This window comes from Lates calcarifer, linkage group LG7_2 (assembly GCF_001640805.2).
Source record: "Lates calcarifer isolate ASB-BC8 linkage group LG7_2, TLL_Latcal_v3, whole genome shotgun sequence".
NCBI classification, from domain to species: Eukaryota; Metazoa; Chordata; class Actinopteri; family Centropomidae; genus Lates; species Lates calcarifer.
The window spans coordinates 2,411,758-2,439,287 of NC_066854.1; the positions used below are offsets into that span (position 1 = coordinate 2,411,758).

At 42.7% G+C, this 27,530-nt stretch overlaps 1 protein-coding gene across 3 annotated transcripts; it reads left to right on the plus strand.

Moving 5' to 3' along the window:
* Nucleotides 1–27,508, plus strand: LOC108873058 (methyl-CpG-binding domain protein 5). Of its 3 annotated transcripts, none has more exons than XM_018661104.2 (11): nucleotides 1–288; nucleotides 3,220–3,323; nucleotides 7,475–8,089; nucleotides 10,262–10,364; nucleotides 12,824–12,995; nucleotides 13,412–15,808; nucleotides 19,856–20,076; nucleotides 20,171–21,289; nucleotides 21,823–21,896; nucleotides 22,667–22,745; nucleotides 22,879–27,508. In XM_018661104.2, exons 3-11 carry the CDS (start codon nucleotides 7,977–7,979, stop codon nucleotides 22,939–22,941), a joined length of 4,341 nt encoding a protein of 1,446 aa, XP_018516620.1. In that variant the 5' UTR covers nucleotides 1–288; nucleotides 3,220–3,323; nucleotides 7,475–7,976; the 3' UTR covers nucleotides 22,942–27,508. The 3 variants fall into 3 exon arrangements, with proteins under 3 accessions (XP_018516620.1, XP_018516624.1, XP_018516625.1); XM_018661108.2 differs by lacking the exon at nucleotides 3,220–3,323 and having other exon boundaries at nucleotides 7,475–7,580; nucleotides 7,654–8,089; XM_018661109.2 differs by lacking the exon at nucleotides 3,220–3,323 and having other exon boundaries at nucleotides 2–288; nucleotides 22,670–22,745.
* Nucleotides 27,509–27,530: the final 22 nt, after the last annotated feature.

Here is a 27,530-nt window from a genome sequence, read left to right on the forward strand (position 1 = left end):
TGCAGGACTTATACTTGTGATGGAGTTTTATAGTGTGGTATTAGAACTTAAGTGAAGGATCTAGATACCCCTCCACCTCTGCACATATCCAGCTGTCCCTCACTCATTTAATAATTATTATTCCCAACTTTGGCCGTGCAGAGTTCATGTGTAACTGAGCTTTGGATGAAAACGTGCATCACCTCTCCCATCTGCTGGCTGCTCCTGCTGGGCGCATGCGCAGTGCGGCTCTCCATCATTTCCAATATCCCAGTGTAGGAGAACCAGCAGAAGCAAGAGAACTAATGGGTAGGCTTCTTATTCTTATTTTTTCTAAGGTCAGAAACGCACTGTTGCTCGCTCATTTCACTGTTTTAGCACCGGTACGCATTCGCTGGGATGCCCGGGTAAGAACAGACAGTTTACGGTTTGATTTGACGCAGACAGAAACGTTAGTGCCTGAAAAGCGTCTCTCTCTTCTTCTTCGCTCTCTCTCTCTCTCTCTCTCCCTCTGCGAACGCAACGGGTTTGCACGGCTGTTAGCTAGCATGCTAAGCTAACCCGTGCTAACTCGGCCTGGCCCTGGCCTTGCCTGGCCCCTTGGCTCGAAACCCCAGCGCGGGCCTAGCTGCTTTTTACTTCGACAATTTGAGGTCGGAATCTGGACTGCGGGTCCTCAGCGTGCGCTTCTCTTGTTACGGTTTGCTAATTAAATGCTAAAATTTTATTACCGTAGCTGAGCTCGCCCTCTAATTCATTTTCGTTACAACAAGCTAGCAGGCTAGCTAACTAACGGTAGCTAGACAGCTGACGCTTGGCATGCTAACCCCCAGCTAGTTCAGATGCTGTGTCCAATGCATCAAAAAGCCCAGTCAGACAGGACTGATTTCGCTTGTTGACACGGTCACTTTTTAACGCGGAGGCCCGCAGGCGATGGAGCTTGAGCTGCACGTCTCGCCCGGTGATAAACTAAACAACCTTTAACAGCACACGGTTGTCGCTAAAACGTTAATAAAGCAACACTTGGCACAGTTGATAGGCAGCCTGGCTAATGTTCACCAAGCTAATTAGCTATTATCTAACGTTTGGGCACCTATGGTTGCTTTGGTTATGTGCACAAGCTGGTTGTCATGTTGTGCAGTTTTGGAGGAAAAGTCTTGTCATCTACGTAGCCAACTTGTGTGGCTGTCAACTTTGAAGGCTGCTGCAGAACAATATGGCTAATTTACCCCGAAAGCTAGCCTTAGCCAACTTCATGGGGTTACAGCAAGATTTAAACGCTAGGTTGAGAATTAATGGCTTTAATCTAGCCGGTTACTAAAAGAGCAGTGGTGGATATCTGTGGTTCAAGTGAGAGAAGACCAGGGCAATCTGCTGTACCTTTTTGATTTTGCATAGTTTGTGTCCTAACCTTTTTTTAAAAAAAACATCATGCTCCACCAACTGTACATGCTTTATGCATGCATTGTTACCTGTTCTCCACTCTTGTTTTGTTTGACAACATATGACAGACCCTGTTCTCTTAGCACTAAATGCATTTTGAGAGTTCCAGTCACAAGTGCACAGCTCCAGTTGCACAAAATGTATTAGGAGCCATGCTCAGAAGTAGTCAGGGACATTTGTGACAATAATCATGTCCTGAACAACCCCAGTTTGTGCATATTATATGATAAACCTTCTGAACATTATCTGCATTACAGATGACACTAATAGCTCTGTAAGCCTGATTTACCAGTGTTTTCTTTTTAATACAAGTCCAATAAATAAAAATCAAATGTGAGCAAAAATCTGTCCCTGTATGGTCCACTGAATGCACCTGAGGTTGTTGGTGTAACCTGCATACCTGATGTAACCTGTCAGCTAGCTATAAATACAGGCCTTATCTGGATATATTTAGTGTTTAGTGTGTGACAAATAAACCAGACCTGAAATCACATTAGGACAGGATTGCTCTGAGGCACGTTCAGGGCCGACACATTTTTATCTATGTCTTTTAAGGTTCTGCTGGACTTAGTTTGTGCTCCCATGATTTCACCCATCTGAAAAATGCTGTCCTCTCATTGTTAATCAGCTTTATTCATTTGGCACATCAAGGCTTCCCATTGGTACAGGGCTAGGTGAAAATGTACTTCATTTTGGATGCTAGTAAATATTTGTTATGTTCCTCTGCAGTCGTCATTTGAAGGTTGTTTTCTGATCTGCATCTTGAGTCGGCGGGTAAAATTACCAGCTGCTACACCAGCTATTAGATAAAAAGTTTTCTTGTTCAGGTCAGGATGAATAAAGACAATTAGAAGTGAGTGTGGGTTGAATAGTCATTACAGGCAAAGTTAATACCAGACTTGCAGCTCCTGTGACCACTACAGTAATAAAGAGCTGTTGTGATTAATTCATTTCACTGTAAAATAACAAAACACGCCAAAAATTACGATATGAACTAGATCATTAGAGGCCATGTAATGAAATGCATAAAGCTACTTTGTCAGATCATATTCTTTAAAATTTGGACATTAAGATATAACATTTTCATTTATATAAGCTGCCATCTTTAATGGACCGCAAATTCAGTTACTCAAGAACCTTTGGCTGTGGTTCCACTTTGTTCCATTTTGATGCGATTTCTTATCTAAAACGTTTTTTCCCTTTCTTTCTGAGACCGCATTGCTGTAACTCTCCAGTGCCTGTATTTATGTCTTTTTCTGCATTAACTTTTTCCCTGAGTCCTCCTCTTCTTCCACACTGCTTGTATGAAGTTTGCAGCTGGATTGAGTCCAAACTGTAGTGAATTCCCCTAACATGTAAGGCAGTGTTTTGCCAAAACTGGTTACCCCCACCCCCCCCAAAAAAAAATTGTTTCCAGTGTTGCTGCATGTTTTTGTCAGTGTTATGTTGAGGAGGAAAATGGGAAATAACATATATTTTTGTTGATTGTTTTCACTTTCAAATTTCACCTTATCAAAAAGATCAGCAAGCCTTCCTAGGTGCCACAAAATGTGTGACGCTCTCACTATTTTTGCAGTCTTGTCTCAAATCACAGACATCAGTGACTCTGCAGTGACGTTGTCAGAATCCACATTACTCTCCTTTGTCATTTATTAAGGGCATTTCTCCCCAACATCGTTTGTGAGGGCAACAACAGCTCATGCAGGGGATAAATGGAAGACGGGGACATTTTATTATAGGATTAAATTCCTTTTTTATTTTTTAAAGTTATTCATTTTTCTGTCTTTATTTGGACAGTGATAGTGGTGATAGACAGGAGAGGCAGGAGAGAGGGCCTGGATCAGGTACAAACCCAGGCTATTCTGTTGAGGACTCAGCCTTAATGCTAAACATCTGACCAGGTGAGCCACCTGTGTGCCCCTTCCTTCTTCTTTTGAAATGATTTTATCTCTTCTAATATGCCTTTGTTTTACCTAATCCAAGTCATACATGATCCAGAAGTCCATACTGTGTTAGTGATGTGCACTCATCAAGCTTTAAAAAGCATTGGTGGGCTATGCATATGCTTATATTACTGGAGTTACATCTGGGTAACTTTCGGCTTTTCTCATTACTGAATCCGTGAATACTCCAGTGCATTTTCTGTATCTACATTAGGGCTGAATATATATATACATGTTGTGATAATTTTGACAGATATTACAATTGCGATATGATTCACAGTCGTAGCTGGAATTTTAAGATTTTATTACTAAAAATGATGTGATTTGGCTGGGGTCTGTGCCAGACAAGCATGATCGCTTACTTCTGGAGAATATGATTTGTAGGCCAGGGCATCTCTGTAACACCACCTTCTTCATTTGTAATGATATGTATGTATGTTGCACATTTTGCCTTTATCCAAAAATGTGATTCCTGTGATTTGGATATTGCACTTTAATATTTTGATAAATTTTTCAACCCTAGTGTCTACATCCATCCATTTACTGCGACTGAGCGGCAGTCATGGTGAGCAGCAGGTTTGCAGTTGAGATGGCTTTTTTAGGTTTGTGTTACTGAAAGTAAATGTCCATTGTCTTTGTGATCAGCAGTCTCTTCTAGCATCAGAAAATTGCAGGAGGAAACACAAACATCCCAAGCTTATGAATCATAGTTCTTGTGTGCCCCATGTGGCATCTCCTTAGCCGCTCTAGCCCCAATGTGTAGTTAATTTTCTGAGGGGGTGCACATCAACTACAGCCTCAGCTATGTTGTAACCCATTAATGCACAACTAAAAACCAAGCCTGTGGATATTCTCATTCATCCAGGTCATAGTTATCTCAAGGAAATTTAAATTGAACGCAACAGGACTTAGTTGTAGTCTGGGAAGACATTCACCTCTCATCCAAGAGGCTTCATCAGTTCCTGTACACATCTGACCAGGCTGGGACTGCTCCAACTAAAATTTGGTGTGGAGACCCAGGTATTTAACCTCACAGCTAAACAACTAAAAATACATCTTCTTCATTACAAGCTGCAAAACAACCATACGAGAGCCTAGGGTGTCAGTCTTAATTAAAAAAAATCCACCTTCAGATATGTCCAGTGCAGGAATTATTTAACTCATGCTGCATATTTCTTGTAGGTTTTTATGCATCCACAGTGCAGAGTGTGTCCACCTCTCTGCTGCTCTCTGTCCTTTCACCTTGCGTCTGTTTGTCTCTCTCTCTTGTTGTGGTGAACAATAAATGCGAAAAGGCCAAAAGCATAATGTTAAAAAAGATCAGCCTGCAGTAAAAGGTTAAAGATTAGTAAGAACCGTATGTAATTTGGACATGGTAGTTGTTGAGTCACGAGTCCGGAAATATGGAGAGGTGGGGAGGGAAGTTAGGTGGTGAGAGATTGGCAGTAAAACGGTAAAAGTTGAGATCTAAATTCATGCGTACACATTAGCAAGGTGGCAGATTCAGAGAGTGTTGGGTTTGCAAAAGGTTAAGATGAAAGCATTTTGCTAACCTAATGTAATGTTTCATCAAAATGTCTTTGATTTGAATCTGGTCCAGGACTTCTGCTGTGCATTACTCCCCTCTCTATCCTTCCTGTCTTTTTTTTCTCTGATACAACCAAACAAAAAAGACAAAATACCAAACAGAAACGTTTAAAGACAGAGGTGAAATATTTGTCACAGCTGCAGACGTCCTCAAACACCAACGCTGCGCTAAGCACTTGTTGGGGAAAATAATTAGTTTTTCCCTCCAATGTGAACACAACAATAGAAATTATGTTTTCTCTGTTACCTCTGCATTTTCCAAACATGGAGTTGTGGGAAATGAGATTTTAACGATGTGGTGGTTTCTCTGATAGGACACTCTACACCTCTCCTGAGATGATGAGGTACGACAGTGTGCCGCTGCGTGTTTCCAGATAAAACAGTATACATTTAACCGCTGCTTCATTTTTACTGTGCCACAGTTAGCCGTGCCCTCTTTGCCTCTCTTCCTCTGTGGTGGTGTCGTTGGGTTTGGTCTCAGCAGCTCACAGGGCAGTTATGAGTCAGCAGCACTGGCGGCTGAGAGGAGGCTTTACATGGAGCTCCATCACTCACAGACTGAATTCAGTCTGATTTACCAGCTTTGATGGGCTCCTACCAGTGTTTGAAATTCACTCTCGGAGAGAGAAGGAAAACTGCCAATAATGCAGTATAAAAAAATTACATTCGTTTTTTTGTTGTCTTTCCATAGAGTCATATTTCGACAAGACAACGTTTCTTTATGACACAGCCCTAATGTCTAAATATGTAATAAACCTGCAATGTTTGTACCATGAGATAAAAAGATATAGGCAGGGACTTTCAGAGCAGGTCTGTAGAGATGCTATTTGGAGGCGATTAAGACATTCTCTGTGATCTGTTGTCTACATAAATTCTGGTCTGGTGTCGATTTTTAGTTTATTGTCAAACAGCAATGCAAGTAGTTGAGCTGCAGACTACCATGAACAAATAAAACAACAGTTTGTTTAGAGTTAATATCTTCACAGATCGCTTGTGTCTTTTGTAAATAGGTTTGGATTTACTTTGACTTGTCTGATGTACTGGATTGGTATCAGTTCTTGTATTGACCTTATTAAGGTGATTGGATATCAGCTGAGTTAAGGATGGAGGTTCAGTAGCATTACTGATTATTGAATCTTCTTAAGTAGTTTGTTTTGCTGGAAATGAAGGAAAGAAGAGCTGTTTTTATTCTACTAAGCACAGTAACAAAACACATGTCAACTGTTTTGTTTAGAATCTAACTTCTTCTGATCATGTTAATAAAACAATTGGTCATTTTAATTTTGATTCAGGGACCAGTTACCAGACAAGCATGACACTGGCACTAATAAGCTATGGTAATTAACAATCATTCCTAAACCATGGAGATTCTACCATGCTGAAGGGGTGAAGGGCTTTAATCACATATTTTGTTACTGCTCTGTGACTTTCATTAACCCTGTCCTCACTGTTTTGTTCTCCATGAGGGGCTCTCTTACTGCTGCAGAGGCAATAGAAGCAAAAATAAAAACAACACAGTGGAAGTGATATTAACTACATTCTATTTATTATCCACTGAATATCGATTTTAACTAATCGCTGATGCTTCTGCTAACCTCTCAAGTTGTTCAGAAAAAACACAAGTTCTGTATTAAAACATGTTGGAAGGTACGACATTTAAGCTAGTCTTCCTCAGCAAAACGCCCACCAAGTTTGAAGTTGATCGAATGAGCGGTTGTCAAGAAAATTCAAATTTAGATGTACTGTATTGCAAGACACTCACTAAAATGATTTTTATTCAAGGTAACATGAGACCAGGGTTTTATGTGGCACTAAAAAGTGAGTCTGTGGTTCCTTATGACTATGATCTATTATGATATTGATTAAAAAATGACCTTAACGGGAATTAGTTTTAATCATGGCTGATAACAGATCTGCGTAATCAGGTCATTATTGGAGCAGATACTGGACTCATGGATCATATCAATAGGAAAAATACGAACGTCAGATTAGTCTGTGGCAGATACAATACAGTATTAAAGGCCTTGGATTATAATCAAGACAAGAGAAACCCAACTGTGACACCCCAGAAGATATTTCAGTACTCAAATATAAAAATATGTTGAATATTGTACTTTGCAAATTGCTATATTTTCCATTTTGATTAGCTTAGATTGGGTGTTTTTTCATGCTTTTGCATTTGAAAGCCAATCTGTGATATAGACCTATCATGTGAAAAAAAGACTAGGGCTGCAACTAACAATTATTTTCATTATTGATTAATCTGCAGATTGGTTTTGTTCGTTGCGGCTCTGCTCATCACTGTTGGGATAGTTATTTAAACATTATTGCCACCTCACTTTGATTGCGATTATAAAAAAATACACCACTAGCCTATAACAAATGTTTATTTTTTTTAAAGATATTTTTTTGGGGGGGTGTCTTTATTTGATATGACACTGTATGTCTTCTCTTCCAAGAGCAGATTACATTATGAAGAAAATGGATCACATTGACCATTAATTCCTTTTCTGTCCTCACAGGAACCATGGGAATACCACTGCCCAACCGCGTTTGGGAACCAATATGTTGAACATATTCTACTTGTCCGACTGAGGAACGGTATTCTGGGTGGACAGAAGACAAATGGTAAAAAACAAGTAATATAGGACTTTCCCGTGAAAGCAAAGCACACGCCAACTCCTGATCCTCACCTTTTCAGCCAGCATCTTCCCGGGTCGGATGGCTCTGAATGACAAGATGCAGTAATGGAAGTCCATGCGCAGTTCAGCACTGTAGCCATGAAGCAGCTCAAAGGGTAGGGTCTGTCGTGAGCTCGCCTCACCCTACCCGACCACCCACTCATCCACCACCCCATCAGCTCCACCTGAGAGAGTCCCACGCTGACGCATAATCCCCATCTCCTCAACCCTCCCACCACCTCCACCACGGCTTTGGAAGACGAACATGACGTGCATTGCGAAGACACTGGTTGATGTCTGATATATATACCTCTGAGGTGTCGAGCGTAAAACCAGTGGAGCAATGAATGGCGGAAAGGACTGTGAGGCAGGAGATGAGAGGCAGGCCGTCCCTGTCCAGGTCCCCATTGGCTGGCAGCGCAAGGCGGAGCACGGCGGAGGGGTCATATATGTAAGGTAAGAAAAATTCATCAGTGAAACCACCAGAGGTTTAACAGCAGACCAGTGTGCTCCTTGATAATAATCTATCAGGGGAGCTTTGTGGCACCAGCATCACCCTCCATTACTTAACAACTAACTCACATCACTGATGAAGGTTGAAGAGATAATAAAACTACAACACTGATTAACAAAAAGCAACAACTTAAGGGGCTGTAGTTTAATTTCTGGACTGAGTTTTTGGTTTTGAGAGGAGGCTGTAAGTGATTTGTGCCACTAAAGCACAAAAAACATTTGAAAAGTTTGTCCCAATAACAGTTCAAAATTCAACATTTCTAATGTTATAAAACAGAGAAAAGAAGCAAATTATCACATCTGAGAAGCCAGAACCAGAGATTGTTCCACATTTTGGCACAATAAAGGACATAGTAGTAAAAACATCTTTAAAGCAAAACAGCTTTTGGTGTCCATTCCATTAAAATCAAAGCACACCAACAGGTTTGTTTACTTGCTTCACATGGATAGAGTTCTTCTAATTGATTGGCTCTGCAGGAGTTGAACAAGACACATTGTGGCTTTTTGATGATGTTGCTCACTGTGAGGAGTAATGGTGATTCTCCTAACTGCTCTGATGAGGCTGCGGTGGAAAACCTGTTGTGCACGGCAGCTTCCAGGTATAAAAAGTCTTTTAGTATAACATACTTTGGGAGGTTGCTGTTATCCCAAAAATGAAGATGTTTTCTCAAATGGAAAAATAAATTCTGGTAAATTTTGGATGTTGCCTGCAGATTTTTCAAGCCTATTGCCTCCTTTAAGAAACCAGTCATTCGTTTACAAAATCCGCTCAGCCGGTGCAACAGGGACTTTGACTAATGAGTTGGATCCTTTACCAGTCACTGTGTCATGTAGACTGGAAGTTGGTGTCCTTCCCGGCATATGAACACCAGCACGTGTATTTACCAGCCACAATGAACTAAAGCAGTTGGCTGGTGTCAGGTTTATTTTGGGTGTTGGAAAGAATCCTGTCTACTTCTGTGACCGTGGCCTGATACTGTCACCGCACACTTGTATTTGCTCGTGTTCTTTTACATTTTAAAGTGTGCATTTGCTTCAGGGATGTGCAACTACAGATCCTCACAGTAGATTTTTTTTCACAGCAGCTGTGACTGATGATTCAGTCGCTGGTTGTTTTGTCAACTTATCAGTGAATGTGTTTGATAGGAACAACCAATGGTACATACTGTTCCTCTTTTGTTGGAGGTATTTTTAAGGATTTCCCCAACGTTTTTCTCATCGGTTGAAACTACTTTGCTGCAGCTGTGACCTCCAGATCACATCCCTAATTTTTTAATCTTCCTTCCAAACTCCTAGTTTTAACCTTATTGCAAAAAAAGAAATCCCAAATTTGTCCAATATGTGGGCGCTGTAATGACATAAGTGGTTTTTTGGTTTATTTTGATAATGTTTATTTTTCTCCTACCAGCAATAAAGTGTGTTAAAAAAAAACACACACACACACACAAATAAAAGGAAAAATACTGGCGAAGATTAGGTATCATTTCCTGCTGTAGATTAATATGTTCATACAGTTGCCTTTATATTTAAAGGCAGTGGGTGAATTAGAGAATTAGAGAGATATATTGATGCCCTGATTAACTTATTCAGAATGATACTGTCCAGTTGCCAATGTTAACTGGCGATATGTTAGGCCTCTCCTCTTTCATAGGTGCTGAAAATGTTTTTAATTCATATGGATTAAAGAATTTCACTGTGTTGTAGCACTGTGGAGTGGGAGGATATTACTGTTTGATTTCATGGTTGCAAGCCTGTAAAACCTGCAGCAAAAGCTGCCTCAAGAAGCTGCTAACCCACCTAAAAAAATAATTTGTACGTCTGTCAGTGGAGCATTTCAGTTTTCAATGGTTCCTTTTCTTCTTGTGAGTCAGGAATAAAATTTTGGTGGGAGCACTAAGTATTCGCATAATTCCGCATAAAAATGTTCAGTTTAATGCAAAATGAATTTTTCTCTTTCAGGAGCTTCAGTCCAAAAATATTTAATGATATTCAACAACCCATTTCAAACAATGCAAATAAGTGCTGCAACACATGATATGATAGAAGTGGTATTTGTGCTCTGGAGCTACAGCAGCTGAAGTCTGCCCTCGGCCTAATGTTGTTTTCTGTGTGCAGTCCCAGTGGCTCAGTGCTGTCCAGCTTGGAGCAGGTGAAGACCTACCTGCTGACAGATGGAACCTGCAAATGCGGCCTGGAGTGCCCACTCATCCTCCACAAGGTAATTTTTTGTTTGTTGATGTTGCAGCTGCCTCTTAACTTGGCTCCAGAATACAGTGTAATTAAAGATGAAGGTGGAGGCCACAATCTGCAAATGAAATGAAAATGTTCTTGTCCAAAAATTACAGCTAACAAGGTCCCCAAACAGATTAAAAACAAATCAGTCAGTCAAATCTAAACGTGCTCAGGCAGGTGGCATTTCTGTGCCTGACATGTCGCTCTTTTTATAATAAGCTTCATCAATCAGCTGGTCACTGTAAGGTAATAGTGAGGAAAATATGAAAATATGTGAATCAAGTGTAATAAGTGTGTGAAAGCAGAATGCTAAGCAGGAATTCATTTTAGTTTTAGGGGATCACATGTCTGATCTGGTCCCAAATTTTTCATTTTTAACAGTCACATTGGAGGGAGAAGATCAGAGCTGTACTCGACTCAGAATTTTGTCCATCGCATCCGATTAGGCTGTTCAATGTGACAATTTGTCTTTTTATACAAAGTTAGCACCCTGGTCATAGCTCAGTTATGAAAAACTACTGCATCACAGAGTATCTCCCAAGCCTGTGCATATCCCTGCTACAAGCATGCAGCATTCGGACTGGCAGAGTATTGGCGTGGCCAACAGAAACAAGCCTCACAGCCCTGCCTGACTGGTGTCACTCTGCCCTTCGTTTCCATCACAGTCTCTACTTCCATCACAATTGGTTTTGTGGTGTGGTCATTTTAAGACAAGACCTGTTTTTTCCAAACCCAGTTTCAAACTATTCCATACGTTTGATGATAGTTTTAGTACAAAGTGAACTTGAATCAGAAAACATTTCATTTAACATGCCATGAGCCTTGTACAATTTCTTTTACCCTAACTTATTTCGCAACAAATTAAATGCCACTTAACCTTTTGTTTAATTTGGTAATTGCCTATAAAAAATTGCTGGCATCCAGAGCAGATGTGATGATGTTGATGATCAAGAAATTTGCACTTGCTCAAAGTCACTGAGAATGAGTGTTAGCGAAATGCCTCTAAAGACTACATGATATTTTAATTCAGAGTAGACAATCAGCTCTTGACGTGTTTTGGCCTCAAGATAGGACACATTACATATTTGACATTCATGACCGCAGCTAGAAAGGAGGGAAGGAGGTGGAGGGAGGAATCAGGAGGAAGTAAACACGTCTGTGAGGAGGAAACGTGTCACTCTAGTCAAACCAAGGTGAAAACTACTTCTGACAGGCTATTGTTAGAGTGAGGCTTTTGTTTTTGTTGAAATGGTCTTTTGAGTATCAAAAAGTCACCCCTGTCAGCTTGAAAGGTGGCTGTAAAAAAGTTTGTAGTTTTGTCCTTCATGGAGCACGGTGGCTGTGGTCTGCTTGAATTAATGTCAGCCTCAGTGAATTCCAATAGTGACCAGTCTTCACCGTGGAAAAAAGTATTAAAACATCCAGAGAAAGCTCTCAAACCGCTCCTGCAGCATAATCCACTTCTCCACTCCTGTTTCATACACTCAGGATGTATGAAATAAATTCACACTGACCACTTCCGCTGATCTCTGTGAAGGACCAACCTACAAATGTCGGGGTGTTTTGAAGCATCCACTGTATCACATTACATGGGGTAATCCGACCGATTATCCTTCTTGAAGCTAAATTTGTCCCCAGCACACCCTGTCTGTCAGATCGGGCCATTATCAGGCTAATATCATCTCGTCTATGAAAATGTTGGCTTCTCTGCTCTATTATTGATGTTTTAATAAAGCAAATATAAACCCTGCCAGTCCCAAAACAGCCCCCCTCCAGTCCTTAATGTCCTTCTTAAAGCCAAATTGCATAAAATCTCTTCCTAAAATCCTAAGATCTGGTGCTTGGGTGCATCTCTGTCTCTCTCTGCGAGTTTAGTTAATGTACATTACAGTCTGTACTCTTGACAAGACAAGTGTGGAAAATGCAGTGTGGTGGTACACCTGGCTTTAATTTTCATGATATTCAATGTTCAAGGATGGGCCTCTGCATATTTACATGGCACCATGAAGTGTCTCTGCGACTTCATAACTGAACCATGCCACTCTTGTGACCCACAGCATCCCTGTAGGTCCTCAAAGTAGTTGCAAAAACAAGATAATAAACTCACTGTTATCTTTGAATTCGGGACCACTGGATATCCCACCATTCACTTTAATAATTGATGATTGTCTCAGAAGCGTAAGAACTTTTATCCATCGTTCTGTATGTGTTTTGACCATCTGAATGGGTAATTCAAACATTTATCTTCATATAATTGAAGACTTTGATGTTTGTAATTTAAGAATTAGGAGCTTGGTGTGTTGACATTACATCATGGATCTGAAAAACAAAACTGGGACTAAGTCACTTTTCCTTTATCCCATAGAAATCTCATTTAAAATTCCCCCTCAACTTGTTATGCATACAACATTTCATTCTGCTCAAATAACCTATGCTGTTCCTCAGGTGTTCAACTTCGACCCAGGGGCGGCTGTCAAGCAGAGGACAGCAGAGGATGTGAAAGCAGATGAAGACGTCACCAAACTTTGCATTCACAAGAGGAAGCTTCTGGCCGTGGCCACGCTGCACAAGAGCATGGAGACGCACCCACCTCTGACGCTGACCAGTCCAGGGGGAGGTACGAGTACACGTAAAAAACTGTTTGCTGCTGCTCCTATCTGCAGTAACTTGGTGTGTGTTTCTGCTGAAAGAAACACCAGCAATCAGCCAAGAGTTGGTGAAATTTTACATTTAGGTACCAAATCTCTTGAAGGGGAGTTTGAAAATTCTTGTTGATGACACATAGTCAATGTGTGAGTGATTTTGGATTTTCTAGCCTTTGTTTTTTCTTATCGTTGTCTTTTTCTTTCCAGTTGGCATGCTTAGCCTTCTGTTCTAAAGATCTTACACTTATGTGAAGAGCTGATGTTAACCATCTGGTCATTTTTAGATAATGACCTTCCTTGTCCTGCCTAGTAATTTGTAATAATTTTTGTCCAATTTGTGTTGATATTGATTTTAACTCCAAACAAATGTGCTTTGTTTGACCTCAAGGTACATCATCTGTGGTTGCCGCGCATTCCACGACTCAACGAGCAATAAGGACTAAACCCCAGGATGGTCTGTCCAGTGCTGTCGGCCCTGACTGCAAGAATCCTTTCAAGATGATGATGGCAGCTGGACAGCAGCAGCAGAGGCTGTATCCACCCCAGGAGATGGGTGGAGCCCAGCAGCCCGAGCTCTACTCTGGGTACCCCAGGTCACAGAGGCTGGGCAGTGGGGAGCCAGGCCCCAAATCCCCTTACCGGGCTGGGTATGGAGGCATGCTGAGCCCACCTCCCTCCAGTGCTAAGCTGTATGGAGATGGCTCACAGTCTCCCAGTGCAGACACTCTGGGCAGCCCTGAGGGCTTTCCAAGGACCAATCCTTGTGGTTTTCCGGGAGCCGGCAGTCCCGGCTCAGCCTCCATACATGGGAATACTAGGACGCCTCTTTCCCCACCCAGTGTGATGCTTCATGGCTCCCCTGCAGGCCAGCCATCCTGCGCCATGACAGGGAGGACTAGCACGCCCCTCTCCCCGACGGCCACTGCCAAAAGCCCTGTCATGAACATGAACGTGCCGCGGGGGAACTTTCCCCCTGGTATGGATATGCCCCGTGCAGCATTTCACCATAAAACACAGCCCCCTGTGCATCCCGTGCCACCCCCTCCATCCATACCACCATCCTGTGCCCTTCAGAAAAGGCAGTTAACCTCTGAAAAAGACCCATTAGGCATCCTGGACCCCATTCCCAGCAAACCAGTCAGCCAGCCCCCCACCAACCCCTCCAACTTCCAGCCTAACATCCACTCTCAGGTACCAATGATGAATGTAAACATACCCCCTCCCGCCATTGTTCCCTTGCCAAGCAACTTACCTTTACCCACAGTGAAGCCTGGGCCTGTGGGGCATGGTGGCCATGTTCAGAGGACTCAACAGGGTGGTCCGGCTTCCTCCATGTCCCCCTCCCCAGTCACTTCCCCTGTCCACATGGCCGGGCCTGCCCTTGGGAGAATGGAGGCCTCCCCTCATCGCTCACGCTCATCCTCCACCTCCTCTGACCATGGGAACTTTGCAATGCCCTCTGGGCACCAGGGCCCGTGTGGCACCATGAAGGTCCCTCCTCGTTCCCCCAGGTCAGCTATGGGATCTCCCAGGCCAGCCATGCCCTCCAGCCCCTCCACCAACAAAACAGACCCGCTCCACCCGTATAAAGACTCCCAGCTGCTGCCTGGGATGGGAAACTCGATTGGCAACCAGCAGCACGGCAACCCCATGTACTCACCCACCTCATCCTCCTCATCATCCTCTTCTCTGGCAACCCCCAGCGCTTCCCAGAAGGGCCACCCAGGACTCCTGGGGATGCCCCTCAACCAGATCCTCAACCAACAGAATGCCGCTTCCTTCCCCGCCAGCAGTCTCTTGTCAGCCGCAGCCAAAGCACAGCTAGCAAATCAAAACAAACTCAGCGCTGCTGGCAACAGCACTGCTGGCATGGCTGGTGGTGGAGTTGGTATGGCGAGCATGGGGGCAGGTGGCGGAGGTAATGGTGGGGGTGGTGGGCACCCTGGCTCTATGAGCGGCCCTCGAGGCATGGAGGGACACAGCACTTTAAACCCCATGCTCCCACCAAACTCCACCATGCTGCTCAACACTCCTGAGGGCCAGAGTGGTCGGGCGGCTCTTAGAGACAAGCTCATGGCCCAGCAGAGGGACCCCATGCGCAAACGGAAGCAGTCATCAGGCAGCGCTGCTGTAAACCACGACAACAGTAACAACATTGTCTACAACATGCTTAACAAATCTGGCATGGGAGGACCCCACATGCCAGGGCCCAGTGCCACTGAGCAGCTGCGAAAGGTGGGCCGTCTTGGAAACCTTCCCCCAAACACCTCCATGGCCCAGCTTCTCCAGTCCATGAGCTGCCAGAGCTCCCACAACCTGGCCGGGAACAGTCATCGTCCAGGTCTTAGCCCTGGCCCTGGGCAGGGTCCTCAAGGAGTTGCACAGCTGCACTACAACGACAGCACGGGCTTGGTCCCTGGTGGCCCTCAGCAGAACCTCCTTGCCCAGCAGAGGCTGCGGGGTCCAGGAGATGCCATGCAGCACTGCCAGACCATGGACAACTCTGGGGGCCACCTGGGCTCTCGTCCAGGCCAGTTCCCTGACATGATGGCCCAAATGCAGGCCTCCTCCATGAGTAACTGTGGGCCTATGGGGCCAGGCGGTGGACCTGTGGGCCCTGATGGCATGCCGCTAGGACGCCCCAACACTAACCCCCCACCGCTTTCCCATCCTGGCCCTCATCCCTCACAACAGAATCTCCTCCACGGTATGGGGCGGACTAACATGGTGGTGATGTCACATGGAGGTGGTGATGGAAGCTGTACGCAGACCATTTCTGATACAGGTGAGACATCAGCACTACAGTACATCAGGTCTGCTGAAATCATTAGTCATCTAACCAGTTACTCAGGGTTAATAGGACCTTAATTTTGAGGAAAATGGCCACATTTTATAATGCATTTTATAGCCCCAGTTTCAGAGTCAGATGCTGTGTATTGCTTTGTTTTTCATTTTAGTAATTTACCTATAATATGTACAGTGTTAAATGGTTCTATTTGAGTTGTGTGCAATTTGGAAAAAATAACACTGTGAAGCCCTGATGTGTTTAATTTGGTGAAAGTCTTGTCTCTATTTTCTTGACTGGACATATTTCATTTAAGACTCACAGCAAAAAAACTGTGATTACACTCATGATGGTGACTCGTACCCACAATTATCGATTGTTGGAATTGCAGTGTTAGAAATAAGATGCTAAAAGTCAGATTATTAATGATAATATTCATAATGGGTAATATCCCCATTTATAGATATAGTGCTAAAAACCATAGTTGCTTTGGTGACATTTCAAAGTGATTGACCACCCTCTGGCTCCCACTCCCTTCTTCGTGATAAGCTACTGGTTGGATGAAGATGTGGTTTCTATGGTTATGAGTGAACCAAAACTGAAGGATTTAGGTGATAGGCCCTGAGCCTAGACAGTCTGGCTCCTCCAGTATCTTTGAGCTAATGAGCAGGCCCCTCATCTTTGGAAGCTCAGCTAATTGTCAGTCAGCCAGTGTTTCTCTTTGTTTTATTTGTATTCTAGCATCAGTCAATGGTGTAAGAAGATGGAAATGGGATCTGCATCACGCTTTAAGGGAAGCGGCCCAGATAGGGCGCTCTAAAGAGCTTCTCCCAGCTAGCTGGTCGCTATAGTAACGATGGACCCTGAATAGAGACCAGAGTGAAGCCTTTGATGAGGGTTTTGGCCTGTGTGTGTGTTTGAATGACTGTGTGTGCATGTCTGCCACTACTTGTGTATTACAGTGTGTGTGCTTCTGTTTATTTGTGTGCATATGAATGACTTTGTGTGTGACTGTATGTTTTTTTTGTGTGTGTGCGTACATTCATGTTAGGGTTTGTTTTGAAAGCACTGAAAAGACCTAGATCTTATTCCCCCCCCCCTTCCCTGCCTGCTGTGGGATTGGACTATGAGTTTATGTATTCATCACACATCTGTGTGTCCTCATATGGTTTATAATGGCGATATCACCAAGGTCTGCTGCAGGCCACCTGTTCTTATCACCAGGTGCCTTGTTATTCTGTATTTCTCCTAAGTCAAGTCATTGAAATTCAGGTGGTCCTGTGTGGGTCAGAGGTAGAGCATGACGTTTGTCGCCAGCAGGGTAGAAATGGGAGAAAAAAAATAATGTCAAATTGTAGTTTTGACATTTACATTTTTGATATCCTAAAAGCAGCATCATTTTAATCTGCATACTTGAGGTTTGTAGTTGTATTTTTTCTGCATTCAGTGCCTAAAGTGCTGAAGTTAAACATATTTCATATCCTTGTTTATTTACAGTACCTACCTACTTTAATCCAAGCTCTGGCCTTATTTTTGATTTCATTAGTTAAAAAATGAAACAAAGATTGCTTAAGCTGTTTGTAAATACAGCCATTGCAGTGTTATATTTCCCATTATAATTGAACCAACGCGCAGGCACGTCTGACTCAACACCATATGGAGTCAAACTCTGAGGCAGAAGAGAGGCAACCTGTTGCGTCCTCCTGTTGCTTGTTATGTCTGTTTTTATTAGTCAGGGTTATGTAGCCCCTAATCTACAGTATTTTCTGTTCCCTATTTCTTTTCTACAAATTTTCAGTGGCTAATCCTTTTGGGGCCACAGGATTTGTCACTGGTCAGGGTATAGACAATATGTATATTCTGTTTTCAGGTCATTTATAGAGTGAAATATCTGCCCCCTTTTTACCAACAGTTTTCTTTTACAAAAATGCATAGTATCATTTATCATTTGAACTGATATCTTGAATTTAGACAAATCAATGAGACCAAAAGTAAGAAAACATTGTCCTATTGGTTTGCCAAGTCTTGCTGACGTTAGCAGTGTCAGCATCCACATCCTGGTTAACGTCCACATGCCTGTGTCAAATGTGGTTACGCACTGGAGTTAACCGGTGTCGTACATTAATAAAATAACTTAACCGACTTGTATTTCCAGTGTCAATTACCCAGGATAGCAACATTTAATTGTTTAGTTGACTAATTCTGCAAACCCATGGTATCATTAAGTCCTAACAAACATGCAGAATGCATTTCTCAACTCATTTTCAACTAATTTTTTGGTGCTTTTGCCTTTATTTGATAGGACAGTGAAGAGAGACCGGAAATGGTTAGAGACAGTACAAGAAACAAGTAGGGGATCCTGTCAGCAAAACATTTTTCTCCAGTGCCTTTAGTGGACCAAAGCTCATCAGGGCTTTTTTTCAAATAAAAAAAGAAACCATTTAGAATCTCACACATGACCAATACAGCAAATTAACTCAACACGCCTCCTGAAAAGGGTCGTTCAGCTGTCCAGAGTCCCTGGTGGCTAAAGAACATAAGCACTCAGAGGCTCTTGGGATAAAAGAATATTTTGTCACCAAATGGCAGATGTTATGCTGCTGAGTAGCTCCGTAGATTTTCCTGCACTTGAAGCTAATTTGGATGACATGTTAGGGATCTTAAGAGCACTGAAAGCTCTTTGAAAGTGGCCTAGTCAGTGGCTTCTTAGCATTAGCCTCTAACCATCTGTTTCTAGACAGCAAGCAAGCTTTGAACACCCGCCCCCCCAACACACACACACACATACACACACACTCTTGCCATCAACAAATACTCCAAAGTTCATTGTAAACCCCCCCCCCCACCAGACCTCCTGCCACCCAGCTGACCGCCCCCCATCCCCCAGCAGGGTAAAATCACACCACCCGACCCTCATAACCCCCCTCATCCATCCACCCAACTCCCCCAACAAGCTTCCTGGCAGCGGACAGCACCACCAATCATCACTCGGTTCCCATGGCAACCTCCCTCGGCAACAGCCGTCACTATATCATAGCAGTAGCGGAGGATGTGGGGAGGAAGGGGGAGGGGGTTGGCCGAGTCGTGGCTCTCAGCGTTAGAGAGGAGAGAGAGAAAGAGGGGAAGAAAGACAAGAGGAGAAAAAAATGGAGAACACACACAGCTGCCCTTCAGCTACGTAGCATCGCACCAGCTGCTCCAGTCGCCACTCGTCCACACACACAAACACACACACTCACACTCACACAGCATTAGGCCTCTGAGATTTTGTATCTGCTTCGGCTTTGTCTGCATAACATTGCTGCTGGGCTTTCTCTTCATTCATTGATACGTTTGTGGCCTTGATATATTTTGTTCATGGTCTGTCCTTGTGTGTTTTGCTAACATGTCTGTCTGTACCACACGTCTAGCTGTGTGTCGGTTAGTTTTGTGCGCAACAGATTGTTAATATGCAACTTTTTCTTTTATTGTAAAAGTGTCTGTTGAGTAACAGTTGCTCAGCTTTGCTGTTCGTTTTCTGGTGGGCGCAGTGAATCTGAAAAGGTATCATTTCCACCCAAATGCTCGGCAGATGGGAGCATTTCATTGACTACTGGTATGAGGAAAAAGTACAATGGCACCAATTACTACAGTTACTCTGAACATTGTAATTGCATCATATTCACACACAGGGATGTAAATTTGGACCACCCACCAATATAGATTTGCTTCTACACAACCACAATTTTTCTGGTATTTTTATACAGTGTACTGCTTGCAAATTCTGGCAAAAATTTCAATTTATTGTTCTTAAATTTAAGAGTTAATTGTATCAGGGAATTTGTGACCCATATTGTTCCTGTGACATGATAGTATATGTCTGTTTTGACCTTTTTCCTATACCTTTATATTCAGATCATTGTAATGTCAGACCTTATTCCCTGTAATGTCAGTACTTTCAGACACAGGGATCACTCACAGCTTTAATTCCTCGTATTTGGCTTAGTGTTCAAACTTTCCTTCAGAGCTGCTCCATTGACCTCCATTTGACTCGTTTGTGTTTTGTAGGAAACCCATCATCCCTTGGCTGTGGTGTGGGAGGCCTGCAGCCACATGTCAACGCCGGGGGAGGTCAGATGTACCAGCAGCAGGTCCACCAGGGGATGCAGCAGGGGGTGGCCTCCCACCCAGCCTACCAGGGCCAGCAGCACTTTTCCGACAACCCACCCTACACAGACAGCAACATCGCCAACACCGGCTCCATGGCCTGCCTCTACCAGAACTACCAGGTGAGATGATGAGTTACTTTTGGATATCTGTAGTGTCTCATAGTTTGATAAAAACATTTTTCATCATGTTGTGACTTTGCTGTTGTGTCCACAGCAGGGGATGTTGCCGCACCCACAGTTTGGGGAGGGGCAACAGCCCCAGGGAGAAGGGCATCCAGCGGGCACACCTGGCTCTGACAGAGGCCCAGAGTCTGTGGATGCCATTTACAGAGCTGTAGTAGACGCCGCCAGCAAGGGCATGCATGTTACCATAACCACCACAGTGAGTGGGACCACACAGGCAAGTCCGGTGCCTGCCCTCAGCGCCATGAGTGCCTTCACTGCCTCAATAGGGGAGCCTGTCAACCTCCCACAAGCAGTTAGTGCAGTCCTGCACGGGCACCAGGAAGGGGAGGTGTTACAGCAAACCAGGCCGAGGCAGGTGAGGCCAGGACGGGGCCAGAAGAACATGGATCCAGGGAAGAGCACTCCAGATGGCCCTGAGGCCAATGACTACTTCCGTTCTCCTGGCCGTGGGACTCCTAGGGGGCAGTGGGACGGGGAGACGCAGCATGGGGCAGGTTTCGATGCTCACAGCAACAACAGCGCCTGGGGTGGCGAGGAGTTTCTAGAGTGTTCCACCCAAGTGAGGAGTAGTCCCTGCATGGAGAGACCCGCCAGCTTGGCTCCGGCCCCGCCTTGTCCCACCGAGGGATCTAACGATCATGGTCTGGCCATGGCCCACGATAAAGCCTTTCTCGATGATGGCTATCGCTTCAACAACTGCAACCGGACACCTGCAAACTACAAAGAGCGTCTGGAGCAGACAGTGGAACGCTGCGCCCACATCAACGGCGCCACCCCCCACTTCAACACCCGGGGTTACGGAGAAGTCCTGGGCCCGCCCCGGCAGGAGCTGACGGGGGATGACCAGTCACCCAGCTCCTCCACTAGCCTGGAGGGACCCCTGGCCACAGCCAAAGACTACAGCCACTACAACGGTCACTTCAACGGTATGGCGCCCAGCCCCTCGGACACAAAGAGCCTGAGCAGCGAGGAAGACCTGCGGCAGCCAGACTCTCCCTCCTCAGAGCTGCTTCACTATCGGTCCAGGACCTTCAACATGGGAGAGCTGGTCTGGGGCCAACTGAAGGGCTTCCCACCCTGGCCTGCCAAGCTGGCTGGGGACGAACAAGTGCACAGTGCTGCTATGCAGCTGCGGGAGCAGGCCAAGGTGAGAAACCAGCCTGTGACCACCTGTCATCATTTTACCAGCCAACTTGAATTTTTAGAATAAATAAGACAGCAGATTTCAGTGGCTGGTACACTTAGAAACATACCAGCCAGCAGTGTTCCTTATAAAGCCATATTAAAGTTTAACAGAGTCTTGGATTTCAACAAATTATTTTCCAGTGTAAGACATTGCCAGAAAGTCAAGATGAGAGAATAAGTTTTATTTTACTGTAACCAAGTTTTCCTCAGATGGATATTTATTGCACCTCTGAAAAGTCAGAAGGAAACAGGATATTTTGTCCACTGGCCATAGCAGCAGATGGATTCCAACATGCTCCACACACTTACACTATTTTACCTGCCAAATTAGAATAGAAAAGGTCGGACGTAAGACTGCTGCCAAATTAATTGGTAGACACGACAAACTGATAAACTGTAGTCCAAATTCAACATCACTTTGGTTGGTGGGTAATTCTCAATCTGTTGCTGAACTGTCTTGAATTTACTCATTTGTTTTCTCCTGTCTCCACACAGGTAGAGCCAGAGAAGCTAAAAACACTAACTCACGACTTGGAGGCACTTGACCGAGCCGCCAAAAGAGGCCTGAAGTAAGTAAACCTGCCCATCATATTACACTGTTGCTTCAGTGAACAATTTTACAATACCATGCTAGATAGTCCTTTTTCTAACCTAAACCCTCACAAAATAGTGACGTTACTAATGATATGAGCTGTCTAAACTTTCACTCTTACCATAGGCCCAAGCATAAGACTGAAACGTGGAGAAAAAACAGCGCTTGACAGACTTCCCTTGGCTACACATGCGGTTAAGGGTGTTCAGAAACAGTTTTGGTCCCTGCAGTAACCAAATGTACCAGAGCAGAAACATCTGAATTCTGTCTTGGTTGCATTGGCTTAAATGTACACAGATAAAGTTGAAACTACTGGTGTAACAGCGAGTTAAAACCATCTGACACCACTGTAGAGACACCAACTTCATGTCTGCAGTACATACATGTACGTTTTCTGGCGGCATCCCGTTATGGGAAAATTATCTTATCACTGCTGCTGCAGAGTTATGAAGTCACAATCACTCGACTTTGCAGAGGACTTTTAATTTGAAACGACTGTTACAGGAAGTGGAGACAGTGATAACACCCTGTTGAGGCGAGAGGGAGAGCGAGAAAGAGGAGAAGAAGAAAGAAAAGAAAGAGATTTAATCAGCTAACATTAAGTTATAGTTTTGTATTAACTAGTGATAGTCATAGGCGTCCTCCCCCCACCTGAATCGTCGAGTCGTCACACTGAACACTCAAATCCGAGTAGACTGACAAAATTCAGAGTTGGGTGCAGCCTTAGTAAAATGTAAATGTTTTCAGCAGACCGGGGAAACTGAATAATCACTTAGAAGCTGCTATCCACGAGGCCATGAGTGAGCTGGATAAGATGTCAGGCACAGTGAGTATTTACACCTTTCTTCATTTCCAAGAGAAATCGATTAAATCATCTCTCTCATCATGAGGGATTGTTTTCACTCCACCTACCTGTTCAGCCCTCGACATAATGTCTCTTTGTGTTCGTCTGCCATCAGATCCCATCAAGGGATCGTCAGGTGAAGCTCCCCAAGCCTAAGAGGAGGAAAATATCCAGATAACATTGAATGTGTCGGCCCAAGAACGTCCTCAAAGCCTTTGGAGACTTTGTCCGTTCAGCCTTGATGCGATCTGAGCTCTCTAACAGGTGCTACACATGGACTTTCAGTGGTACATCGTTGTTCCATGATATCAACTTGACTTAATGACTGACCACAGAAGGTGCTGGAAAATTCCAATCACCAATACAGTTTTAACTGTAGAAAACAAAAACAAAAAAAGAAAAAAATAGAGAAAAACATCAAAAACGGTTGCAATTTGTCTACAGCTCACTGAATTAACTATTTTTTTCTAGTATAAGATAGTAAAATAAACAAAAAAAGCTACAAGCATTACCTTACATATTTAAGAAAAATAGACAGTCCAAATATTTCTGATACATTTTCAATATGTATATAGATAATCCTGAAATTTCATGCTATTAAGAAATGTATGTAAATATTGTACAATGTCATGTACAAGCGTACCTAATGCACATTTTATCTTTTATTGTACAAAAACAAAGCAGAAGAAGTGTACCAATGTCTTGGTTTCTATTCAGAAATGCGGTTGCATACGGCCGCATGCATAGGATAAATAAGAATACAGCCTAAAGCTTTTATATGATGAACTGTAAGACGTGCTGTTTTTTTTCTCTTTTTGTTTTGTTTTGTTTTTTGTTTTGTTTGTAAGGGAACAGCAGTGGAACAGGCATGAGTATATGACTTCTCCATTACAACAGCCACTTCACACCAGTTAAGTGTTCATTTGGGAAAAAAAATGATTTAAAAAACAGAATGAACTTTACCAGCAGAAAGTGTTCAATGTTCCCCTAAGCATGGTGGGAAACGACCAGCGGCCGGACGAATGTTGGTAAATCTTCATCTGTCACCATGACAGGAAAATCATGATATTTAGATCCAGTTTTGTGCTAAAAAAAAGAGTCTGGTTGGCAGGTTTTATTTTTTTAGGTTTACCAGTCATCGTAATTGGCAGACCAGAAAAAGCTGGTTACCTGCCATTTTTAGAAAGAGAAATCCACCCTGAGGCAGTTTTACTTTAAGAGTCATTTTGTGTTGTAAGTTTGGGTGAACCAGAAGTTAATGTTCTGCAAGATTTTGCAGAACTCCCAATGGTAGAGCTGAAACGATTAGTCTCTTAGCTGATCGACTGATTGATTATTAGTCATTTTATCAAGCAAAAACAGTGAACATGTGCTTCTCAAATGTGATCATTTTCAGCATTTGATCTTTTTCATATCATTGTTGGATATCTTCAGATTTGGGGCTGAAATTTGATGACATCATCTTTCAGTTATGGAAGTTGACATGTCATCGACTTATCAATGAATCGATTGATCAAAATAATAATCAGCAGGTAATCGATAATTCAAATGATCACCAGTTGCGGCACCACCTGATGGTTACCATGCTCGCAAACTTGTAGCTGTTTGTATCAGTATGTTTACATGCACTGTGTATACATGCAGCAGATCAGTGCTCAGATTTCTCCTCTACCTCCTGCAGTTTTTCTGTCCTGTCTGAAGTTTTCAGTGGTGGAACCAGTCTCATATAGATTCTGGAGACTACTTAGTGTTAGATTCTGTTGTAGTTTAAATGAGGATGCACTGCTACGTCTATTATCTCTTTGTCTGAAGTCTTTGTCATGCATGAGTACATGTACAAAGCTGGTTAGAAACCCAGTTATACATTGTAAGAAAGCGTTTGTTGTTTACGTGGCATTTAAGAAATCGGCTTACTGGAGAAAGCTGTTACTTAAAATCTCCTAAAAATGGCCTGTGTATATTTCACTCAGGTCTATTCTCTGCTCATCAATGCGTAGAAATTGGCTGCTGTACCTCATTAGTGATGGATTTTTCCTTCTGTTATTGTCGACTGCCATTCGCTGGCCGGCTTTCTGTGAGAAAAAGTAAAACTCCAATTACGCGAACCCTGAAATGCAACATAAAGTCTCTAGTAGGAGTGTGTTTGGGTGGATTTTTCCTTCACCTGCAACCAAGAATCACAGGCTGCATTGATAAATGATGTCATTTGATTGTTGTGATTATGTTCTAGTGCTCGTTTGTACAGTGATTTCTTCATGACTGTAGTCGTTTTTTGCCACAACTATAGCTTTAGGTAGAGTAACCAACCTCAGAGGCAGAGTCTAGATTATCAAAAAGAACACTAACTCGGTTTTCAAGAGCCGTGAAAGCATTTCTCGCATTTAGGGGCCTTGTGTTATTTTTTGTTTGTTTGTTTTGCTTATTGATGTAAATTATTTATGTACAGGACTCCATATTTATTTTAAGCTTTACGAATATGCTAGATGGCAATAATACTACCAAGAGTTGAGAACTCAAGCCTTATATGTGTATATGTATGTTTTTTGTTTTTTAACAAGTGAATAGATCATGTATTCATAGTCCATTACAAAGGTCATGTTCCCTTTATTTAAGAAGTGAGCATTACAGATAACACTTTTTTTTTTTACAGTGAGGCTTTCTGAGCATTTGTTTTTGTTACAGATTGTGTCATGGATTTCTTAGTTCAAGGAAAGACCATACTATTTATGAATATGCACGTCTGATAAAGGCAGACGGCGTTTATGTTGGTAATAAATGCAGTTTTAACACTACAAACTATCATGGAAGTTTCAAGCCGAAAAGCAGAATCATCACTTGATCAGTCTGAAAGTAACGACAGTGATGCACAGTATTGGGAACTCTGGATCAACTCGTGTGAAACAGAGGCGAAACACACAGATCAAACTCCTCCAACAACCTGAATCACTACAGAATTATCAAGTGCAATATACCAACTGATGGCAAAGATCAACCGTTTAGAAACACTGCATCTCTGACTGTCTGAGACCTTTTCTTTTGTACAAACCTTCAACAACTTGGACTGTAATTTGTTGCCTGTTTTCAAAACCTCTGACGTGTAATTTGTTACTTTTTCTTTTTCTTTGGTAACAGTATTCATCTTTTTCAGACGTCCCAACCTAAGAGCCATGAAGTAGTAATTTATTTGTAGCTTTACTTTTACACACCTGCCACAACCATTTACCCCACTCGCCTCAAATGTTGTGAGTTTATGCACCCTTATCTAAATATCTGAAGCACACACTAAACCTCCAAAATCAAGCTCCACTAAAATGCTGTTACTTGAACTTTTCAGTTGAAACTACCTGGATTTATATCAAGGAAGTGATGTTTCTCATGTGCAGACTTTGGTAACCTTTAAACCAAATAGTACACTACTTCATACAGACGTTCTTCCTTTTCTCATTCAGTAAAACATTAAAACACGACTTTTAAAACATATCCATCCCCTAACTTGTGGCCCGCAAATTTCTGTAGTTTTATGATGTACCCTGAGAAATATCAGAAGCTTCAAAGTCAAACTGCAAGTTACAGCCAAGTAAACAGTGTCAACAGATCGTTTGTTTCATGTCTACACTTTTAAAAATCTTAAAGTCATTTGTACTGTATTTTCTGATGACATCTCTCATTTATTTCAAATCATTATTGACCTTTCTTTGTCATGTGCACACTGAAAACCTCAAGGACATTTTGAAAAAGCTGTTTCTGTCTGGTATTTGTAGCAGCAAAGCCTGGCAACATCAAAAATATCAGTATTGATGAAGCTCAGCCAAATGTGGTTATTTTCCATTTTTCATTATGCACATTTGAAAATTCAGATTGTCCAAAGTCGAAATCCAAAGTCAGATTGGTGGCAAGGAAAACTGTACCTGTTTAAAAATCTCTCTCTTGGAGCTAAATCATCTTAAAGACATTCATGCTTTTGAAAATGTCCCAGTGTCTTCAGTGTGCACACAAATGAGAACCTCAGAGTTGAGTTTTTTTTACTGTAATCTGTGGCAAGGAAATCCTCCGGCCCTTTTTCAAAATGTGACGTTCGGTGTCGAGAACACGTGAGCTCTTTCGGTAAAGTTCATTCTGCCTCTCTTCCCCCATTTTTTGTGCAATGACATGCAGGAACCCGGTCTCATGTTGGGAACCCATGTGTTATGGATCTGTTATATCAGTTTCATGTTATTTGTGGTCAAGAGTTCAAAGCATTTTTTGTGTTTGAGATGGTCTGTGCAGTCTATTTTTTTCCTCCTCCCGCCGTGATTGTGTGTGTGTGTGTGTGTGTGTGTGCGCCGAGGTGTGTGTGATTTTTATTTTTTTTAAATTTTTTTTCTTTCTGCTGATGAACTTGTTTGTTTTCTGCTCTTTGACTCTCCCTCTTCCACCCTTTCCTTGTCAGTATTTTATTTTTTCAACTTGTAATTAAGTATATATTTTCTCACTAATATATACTTTACAAAAAATAGACTTGCGTGAAGTATGATGTGCACTTGATTGCTCTTGTTTATTTTTCTTTTTGCATTAATGTGGGCTAGGGATAGTTCGTCAGAGTCCATTATTTTGAGATTGTTTGGACTTTTTTTAATGGTTTGATGTAAGCAGCATTTTTTTGTAAATATTGTGAAACATTACAGGTCATGCAGTGATGTAACATTTTGAACAATGTTGCACAGATGTTTAAGATATTAAAAACATGGTCACTCTTACTTGAATAATCTGTTGTGTAACGTGTTTTTA

What these genes read in the sequence shown, in the direction of transcription:
- LOC108873058 (XM_018661104.2), top strand. Translation starts at nt 7,977, where the DNA reads ATGAATGGCGGAAAGGACTGTGAGGCAGGAGATGAGAGGCAGGCCGTC. An exon ending in AGCTGCGGGAGCAGGCCAAG is followed by an intron (nt 21,290 to 21,822) that starts GTGAGAAACCAG and finishes GTCTCCACACAG; the next exon opens with GTAGAGCCAGAGAAGCTAAA. An exon ending in TGGATAAGATGTCAGGCACA is followed by an intron (nt 22,746 to 22,878) that starts GTGAGTATTTAC and finishes GTCTGCCATCAG; the next exon opens with ATCCCATCAAGGGATCGTCA.